We start from the raw sequence: 8,891 nt of genomic DNA, 5'->3' as shown, positions 1-8,891 counted from the left end.
CAATAGATCTACAATACGTTCCATAGAGCATGAATTTTCAACAATAGAAAAACAATAAAATTAATGGTAAATGACTCAAGTTTATTCGGGAAAAAGTGATTTTCTGTACGGTTAAGATACATAACAACCGCCTTGTTCTATTGTAGATTTCCACGTTTACCATAGATTCTATTGTGGAAACTATAAATTATATGGTTATTTTATAGCTGCTGACAATACAATGTATTTTAAGTACAATAAATTCTATTGTATGGTTACAATACATTTCATTGTGCCTGTATCGTTCTTTTTTTTACGGGATTCTACAGAATGTGAAGTCGCTTCGAACCACCTTAGCTTAGGAAAGGTAAGGCACATACGATTTCGGATAGCCTTAATGGATTAGTGTATACCCCAGGATGTTTAGTAAAAATCATGTTTTATTCAATATTCATAAAATATAACAATAGAAAATTTTGAAATTTACTTTCATAATAAGAAACGAATTTTTTCTACTATAAATCTCTTAACTACCTTACTATTGGAATGATAATTTTCTTCATTTAGCTTATCCTATTTGTTAGTCACATTTTTTCTCATGCTTGTCCAATAGTTCGAGACTATTCTTCTTCGTGTATGTAATGGCAAAACTTGTTTCTACTATAAGAAAATCATTACTGCATTCTTTTTGTGATTATCGTTTAACTACTGAGAATAGTATTAAAATTATAGAGATGGGAACAATAAAACAAAGAATACAGAAGAATTTATCAAAAAGTTGACCGTCATCCACCACCAAAAGAAATCATTTATAGTCGGTTACCTACGTGAGTAGAAGATTTTTCACAACAGGAATGTAGCTGTTTTCCGTGTTAAATACTGTAACTATGTTCTAGTCTCTTTTAAGATTAGTAAAATTAATATTGCAAATATTCTTCTGCGATGTGTGGAGCGGCAAATTGCGTTCCATCGCAAGTTACTCACTAAAGTTAACTTCGAATAGCGTTGCTCGGAAGTATGTTTTCAAAACTCAACTTGTGGAAAGTTGTGCGCTCGTGTGTATTTGTGTGCTTTGTGCAGTTTGGCCACCGAGGACTTTTTGAGGAGGGAAATGATCATATGTATGGCAATTGACGTTTGGGCACGATTATCTGAATCATTTGTGGCAAGAATGTTTGCACTTTTGTGTTTCTGCGGAAATGCGGTAAGTCCACTAGTGGCCTGCATTCGAGTGAGTTTTTTGTTTGTTTAGATAACGAAAATCTTGTAGCGTTCCTTTTCAATATCACATTAGCATTACTCGTGTTTCGCTGTCACGTGCAGTTCGGTTTTTGAAAAACTGCACTCGCTTTAAAAATACTTTCCCTTTCTGTCTCATTTCGATTAAAATCTCTCAGGTACTTATCAATTAGTGCTGAATGTATTGTTTCTACTAGATGTCAAGGTTGATAGACGTCGTTCTTATTCACTATTTGTATTCTCAAGTATGGCAGTTTCATCAGAGGGGTTTCCTTAAAAGTAACTCTTACTATTATTTTAAAGATGTGTTAAAACATGCTTTCTTGGAATGCTTCGAGAGTAGAAGTACGATGATGGGGCTAAGAATAACAGAAAAGGCGTGGAATGAAAATTATAAACTCTGTCATGGAATGTAAAATGAGCGCTTCAAACTTACGATCCTAAAAGTTACTCTTATCCTTCTATGCTATTGTTACGTTGGAATCATTATTGTTAATATTGCAACCGATGGATGATCGCTACCAGCTATTAATAAAGAAAAACTATTTTGTTGTACAAAAAGTTTAGTATGCTATGATTCTGTCTTGTAAAGTACGTTCAATCGTAAAATGATTTAGAATCAAAGAATAATTCTCATTCCGCAGGAGAAGACAAAAGATAATCTTTAAAATCTAATTGTTAAAAATTTATGGCTGAAATCTACTCTGATTGGAACGATTGGCAAGCAGCAATTTAAATGGCATTGACACAATCATGGTGGCCTGGGGAGAATGAGCGCACCATAATCAATCCAAACAATCGTTCCAACAGTTGAGCAAAACAAATTGTGGGCACCTGCCAGGTCTGATCGATTCCGATCGCTCTAGTGATGCCCGCATAAAATACAAATATTTTGAGATCTTGTAGTGGATTTCTAGCTTGTTTTGTTCATTGAAATTGCAATTAAACTAGGTTCGATAAATGCGTTCGATGGATATTAAAAAGAAAGTTTGCTCCCCAAAATACTACGTTTCTGTCCACGGAATCTCTTGCCATGAGGAGCTTACGATGTTGCATCCTTCAGATCTTATTTTAAGTATCATTTTGTTCTGTTTACAAATAAATAAATAAATCTAATCAATTACAGGTCAATACGAACTAAAAACGTGCAATATCTTAAACGTACGAGTGCTATTCATCTGCCGCTGCTCACGAGTGAGTTTTCGGGGTTCCTATATCAACAATGTACAACTTAAACGTATAAATGTCTCTTCTAAGGCACTGTCGAACAAAAATTTTAACCTTCTTATCGAAAATTGAAATTACTACGAAAACAAAAAAGTAAAATTCTTACACCTAACCGAATGTTATTCGCCTTTCTCTATTTTCAATGCGTCGGAAGTTCCGTCAGCGTGATGTCGTACAAATCTTCCTCGTACTGTCGGACCTCCAGGATGAAGATGTCTTCATTGCAATAGTGTCTGATCATGTCGTCGTCAATTCTCGCCGTAATCCTGTGAACAAAACGAAAGAAAAGAGAATGACAGTTGCAAATTAGTTCACGTGCGTCTCGATTGCTGCCTTATTCGATGACCTATATAAATATTTCGATGTTCTATATAAGTTGCATGCAAGTCACGCATGCTTTTTGGGTGTGTTAGCATTGAAGCATAAATTTAGGTGTTGGCAAGCGACGTTGCAAGCTTTCTCCCTTTGTTCGGTTTTCCCTTTTGTTGTGCCGAGCTGAAGAGGAAGCAGCATGCGTCTTTGTTAGAGCTTTTAGACACAGGTAGCTTTTGTCGTTAGTAAATTGGTAAAACATAGCAAACTATGTTAGCGAAAACAACGAGCGTTTGTGTGGCATATCAAATGAATGGATGAGATGAAAGTGAGCAAATTTTGTTCTTGGTTTTTGGTTTCTATGGTTGCATTGATCGTGACGTTGTTTCAGAGAGGAGGAAAGAAAACAGACAGAAGAAGGAAATCTACGGTTTCAATAGTACTCGTTTTGAATGAGGCAACTTACCCTTTCTTATTTTTGCGATAAATATTATTTATTCTCGACGTCGAAATTTTGAATTTATTTTCAATCTGGAATTAGCAGAGAGAGAGAAAACAACTGTAGGACAAGCTGGAAACGGAGCGTAAAACCAAATTCCAGCTATTTGCTTCTTTGGAATTGGCGCATTGAGGAAAACAAAATACTTTTTCGACTCCGTAGATGGTAGCTTTGAGTTTTTTTTTTATCTCTGGACTGAGGGACGACAAATTTGGAAAAGTCTGTGCCAATAATCAACTTTCGCGTTGTAATCCTGCTTGTGCTGCGAGAAGGTGTGGAATGGCAAACTGACAGCTTTGCGTTTTTGAAAGCTTCTAAGTGCCGCGAATCACGTGTTCACGCTCTCGCGGAAGGAGGAAGTATTCGAGAAACAAACAATATGACAGATGAATGATGTTAATAACCTAGCTTCCGGGATTCGTATTTTTTTTGTTTGCTGTTGCTGAGCTTCAGTTGAGTGCATGTGTGATGCTAGTCACATAGGATTTTTAGATTTGTTTTTAAATTAGCATAAACCCAAAACATAAGCGCATTCACATTCACTCGGAAGAAGGGGAAAGGGGGACATACACAGATAAGGTGGTTTTTGCTTCATGGTTAATACGACCCTTGCTCTTGAGGAATTAGTGTCCATAACGGAGGAGGTATTAAAAATTGGGTGCCCGTTTTGTGTGGTTATGAAACCGCCGCAGCAGTAGTTTGGCTGGTGTTTCTAGTGTGCCTTAATTAATGATTAAACAGAAACATAAAGCGGATTAATTAAAAATTGGTTATTGGCGCAAATATTTCCGATTTTGTTGTCAATTTCTATGTGGTCCAGAAAGTGGATTGACAGCTGTCAGAGGTGGTTTTTGACAACTGTACAGTCCCTTTCCAGGCTTATTTTTTTTTGTATCCAATCAAATTTGCGATTACATTCAACACCAAGGTGCAAATACCGTAGCAGTAGATTTGTGTGTTTTTTTGGTAAGGTAGATGCAAATTGGGTGTGGTTTTGTTTGGAAATGCGGAAAAGTATTTTGAGTTTCCAAGGTTTTGGTTTTGTTCAGTGTAGGTACGGCGAGCAACTGTCAACTTACAGCATTCAAAAGCCCGACCGTCGACGGTGGAACTACGTGTAGGGGCGTGTAGACATCTTCGTTATCCTGACGGACGTACAGCATTACCCGCTCGTTCAATGGCGGGGTCATCCGCTGTCGCTTGATCTGCGGACTGAATTCAGACATGTTGCTGACCATCGATCCGTCCATGATGATGCTGGGATCTTTTTTGTCACTGTTGAGGAAAAGAAACCGCGAAAGAAATAGCAGATTAGTTAGTGTTCGAAACAGTAGCTACTCCTCGGTTTTCCGGAGGAGGCACGAAACTTGGAATTTCTATCCGACTTTTTACTCACGTATTCACGTCTGGTGGGAAGTGATTGTGGAACTTGAGGGTAGGTGTAGTGGCTTTGTTGGCATGCAGTAAGAAGGGCGACTTGACGTTGTCTGAACCTCCAGAAAGCGAGTCTGCGTCGTGGCCGTAGAACTGCAAATCCATCGAGGCGAGCTGTAAACGAGTTAACATAGTTAAATCATGCTTTTTTTTTCAAGATGAGAATATTACCTTATCAATGTCCTCCGAAGGTGTGAACAGTACAGGAGGTTTCAACAGATCGCTCATCGTGTAGAATTCGGACCGGTCCACAACAGGATGGTAGAGTTCATCCAACTTTTTCCGTCCAGTAGCAGTCATTTTGCGTTTCGCAGCACGTCGCTCTTCGTCACGTGTTTTACGCTCAGCACCCTGTAAGAGAAAATCATGAAAATGTCAGTACATTGGTCAACTCATATAGAATGTCAGGACAGCAAATGCCTTCCCTTTGTGGAATGTGACCAACTTCTTCACGATAAATTGTAGTCAAAAAGTAGCTTCCCAGCTATTCGATCTACACCGACTGGCCAAGTGGAATTCACGCGGGAACCGGTAAATGCTTAACAGATATAGATATTTTTCATTTTTATAAGTGCGCGCGTGAGATTATTGCGGAGCTTATCTTCATTAAAAAAGAGTAAAATATTGTTGCATCCTTTTCTGCGCTCGGTGGACTAGGCTGGAGTGCATTTGCATCTCTTCGCATAGTTCGCTATCGTTCGGAGAGTAGCGTTCAAAATGGAAATTTTACACCGCGCTGTCAGTTGAGGTAATGGCCTTTCAAATGATTTTATTAACGCTCTTTTTTCCACGCTACAGCTTAGCTGTCGCTGGTTGCTGCCCTGTCTGTGTGTATGTCGTAGCGAATAAGAAAGTGTCATTCTGAGAAAACAACCGGACAGGTCGGGATCCAAGCAGGGAAGAAATTAAAATGTAAACAAAATAGGCGGTGATTTAATTGACGGACATGACAGAGATTGCTGTTCGGTTTTTGTGTAAATGGTGAGTCGAAAATTGAGTCAGCAGCGTAACGATGGAATCGGTCGAAATTGGCACTCTTCAGAAACTTTGCGTTGCGTGATTCTTGAAAGTGACATAGCATGCACTGGCAAGTGTTGACGATCAAAGAAGCAGACCTTGACTGGTTGAGTGACAGGTGGTGCGTGCTGGAACAAGCGTGAAGCGTGCAAGAATTGTTATAATTCTAATTCAATCAAGTACAATACGTATTTAGGCTGTGAACCAATTGCAGAGTTAAATTTAACTCGTGGGTAAAAATTATACTTCGAAAGTTATTTTACATGTTCGAATTTTCGAGCACAACTCAGCAACGGTTGTCAAAATCTAGCTTCTTTTCTGTCAGAAGTATTCACGCTCGGGTAGCAGGGTTAATCGATAACTTTCCATTGGTCAAACTTTAACCAAAAGTAAACAAAAAAGTAGAAGGGTCTGTGCCTAGGGGCACGAATGGGAGCTTGACGTAGGACCGCTAGGGCACGGAACAAATGTGAAGAAAATTTAGTTCTTTTAATTGATCGATCATCTATTATCTTAACTCTTTCCGTTTTTGATTTGTATGTGTACCAAATTTGTAGTATTTTTTTTTATAGAGAAAGTTGATGAAGAGAATCGATCAAAATCACTTGTACCCCTGCTTCCAAGTTTGGTTACAACATTACAACTCTGGAGAGCATTTTGTGTGGTCGTTGGGGGCATGTGGTTCTGAATATGGACCAACAGGCAGATACATTATATTCTAACTTTTTACTGTAATAAGCCGTTTTGCTGCCAAAGTTGGTGATGATTTAACCTTCGAAACTGTACAGAGTTCGTCTGTCGCTTCAAAGCGTAGACGACATCGATGGCCGTGGCGTGTTCAGTGACAGCATCACGGATCACATTTTCCAAGAACACCTTCAGCACACCTCATGTTTTCTCGTAGATCAGACCGGAGACACGTTTGACACCGCCACTGCTTCTGCTGCCAGCAGCGTTGTTTTATATCTTTTCAGGTTAAAGCAGAATGATGTGCAATCAAGTGGTACTCCTTTATGACGACTGCGTTTGGGAACAACGTTTATTTCAAGAAAACAGTGAAAATTTATCACTTTTTACTTTGGATAATGCTTGACATTACCACTTTTTCAATAGTTTCTTGTTGAAAATCATCAATTGGAAGCATTGCGTAGACATACTTCTGATCGATTGGTGATAAAATTATTGAAATTGATCCAGGGGCAGCTGAGTTATTAATGTTCAAAATCTTTCATAATTTTGTTTCATGTTCCTTTTTCGGTTTTCACAAAGTGTACCCCAGTATAGAAATTAAAGACGTAGTCCTATGTCAAAAAAATCGTCGAATAGTTCAGGCTGTGTTCCATTTGGAAAATTTTCATTTAAATTTGACACTTCAAAAATAAATTAAGATGTTCGAAAATCCCTTTGTTGTTGATCGTTCGATTTTCGAGAAGGTGTCTGTCAACATTGATTTATTGTCTGTCAGAAATAAGTCTGGTGGAATGGCAGGTTTATTAAAAAAATTCCATTTGTCAAATATAAGAGAAAATTTACCAATAAGCCTCAGAGCCTAAAGCTGGGTTCCATTTGAACAATTTCACTTAAATTTGACACGCCGAAAATAAAATTGAAATTGATTACCGTTCGATTTTTGAGACGATGTTTTTCAAAATTGATTCCTGATCTTTCAGAAATAAGTCTGGTAGAATAGCAGGTTTATTTGAAACTGTTCCATCTGTCAAATAAGTTAAAATTCACCAAATGTAATCAGCCTTAATTGTTTTCGTAAATTCAAGGCAGCAGGAATGTGATTCAGGTTGTATTGATGACCGTATCGTCAATTTCGCAAGATAACAATTAATCTGCATCGAATGGAGCAGGAAGAGGAAACCCAGCCCAAGGCGTTACACACATTGTAACCGAACTCCTTTCCGGCGGCGGTTACCAGAATTACAACACACTTCCTTTCGGTTCGGTTTCATTCACATTTTATCCGATCGGCCGATGTATGAGGAAGCTGCAGCAATTTCAGCCCCAGAGGAGAGCGTACATAATTTATGATTATATTTATTTCCACCCGGCAATAAGCACAGTTACCATTCATCCATGTTACGACCGGAGCATGCGCTAGGATCGATTGCACACTTACCGTGCTCAGTTTCATTCATGCTCGGGCGCAGTCTTCTCCGTGGGCAATTTGCACTCACCATGTGGTCATTCGCTATTCGGATTCTGCGCGAGTAGAACACAATTTTACGGGAATCTAAACGCGCGTGACAAGCTATCGTTATCATCGTTGAGGCACGCCAACGCTGTCGTGTCCCGTTAGAAGGCTCTTCTATAGCTGCAGCTTATACAAGTTGGAAGGCAGTCAGATTTTGACACTGAACTCCAGAGGCAGTGTGTGCAAAATTAGCTACAGCACCATGATTGATGGTGCGTTAAATGATTGACACAATAAAGTACGGATTTATTGCAAAGTAGAAGCAAACATTGTAGCCGATCGTGTGCCTTCGGGAGGTGGAACGTTCGATTAATTCCTTTCTTCCGCAATAAAGCGATCATCACAGAGGCTGTCATTTATGCTAAAGGGTTCTAGATCCCCCGAGGGCTCCGGATCCTGGGAGAAGATCAACCGATGGGTTATGATTATTACCTCTGCCGTTGGTGAGTAGACTGATGAGACGAACGCGAGCACTCAGTGACATGAGTTGGCTCTGACTGGAGGAGCATGGTAATGATTATAATTGTACAAAAATAAACACAAGATTTGCTGGCGGAGAGTAAATGAAAAGGAGGTTACAGATGGACTTATAAAATTTAATATTCCGTTTCTTCGGCTGAGCACCGTTTGTTCTTTGATGCAGTGGTGTAATAAAACCGCAAAGTTGCAACGGCTGCCGAGAGTGCTTAAATTGCAAATTACAGCATAAAATATGGGATTGAGACAACAGTAGCTGCTGCTGCGGTGAGGCAGTCCTCTCAGCATCCGTCCGCTGTGGTCGTCTTCGTCATCGGGACCAACAAACACAGGGAGTCGTTAACGCATCCAGCAGATTTCTACCGAGTGCAGTGGTACTTCAGATTTTTATAGTTTTCAATTTCGATTAATGTAAGACCTCAGTCTGTTTGCTGAGAGATGGGAGAAACCCGCCTGTCCATCCGCACTTCCCCTAATTCCAGAGGTAGGCACGACATTTGATAA

The 8,891-nt window shown here is 39.3% G+C and overlaps 1 protein-coding gene across 4 annotated transcripts in view; it reads right to left on the bottom strand.

Moving 5' to 3' along the window:
- Positions 1–401: 401 nt before the first annotated feature.
- grh (grainy head) overlaps positions 402–8,891 on the bottom strand; it is a 558,597-nt gene continuing 550,107 nt past the window's right edge. For 3 of the 4 annotated variants that reach the window (XM_065231285.1, XM_065231277.1, XM_065231301.1), the window contains 5 exons: positions 4,862–5,041; positions 4,653–4,804; positions 4,336–4,531; positions 3,224–3,288; positions 402–2,711 (listed from right to left, as the gene is read on the bottom strand). In XM_065231285.1, coding sequence (XP_065087357.1) covers positions 2,585–2,711; positions 3,224–3,288; positions 4,336–4,531; positions 4,653–4,804; positions 4,862–5,041 — 720 coding nt within the window. In that variant the 3' untranslated portion in view covers positions 402–2,584. The remainder of the gene's footprint in view (positions 2,712–3,223; positions 3,289–4,335; positions 4,532–4,652; positions 4,805–4,861; positions 5,042–8,891) is intronic. The other variant, XM_065231293.1, reaches the window with a different exon arrangement.

Source organism: Ochlerotatus camptorhynchus, unplaced genomic scaffold (assembly GCF_037179485.1).
Source record: "Ochlerotatus camptorhynchus isolate MF236.1 unplaced genomic scaffold, CSIRO-AGI_Acam_v1.1 ptg000033l, whole genome shotgun sequence".
NCBI classification, from domain to species: Eukaryota; Metazoa; Arthropoda; class Insecta; order Diptera; family Culicidae; genus Ochlerotatus; species Ochlerotatus camptorhynchus.
The sequence above is the reverse complement of the archived record's forward strand: the minus strand, read 5'-3'. Positions and strand labels throughout refer to the sequence as shown.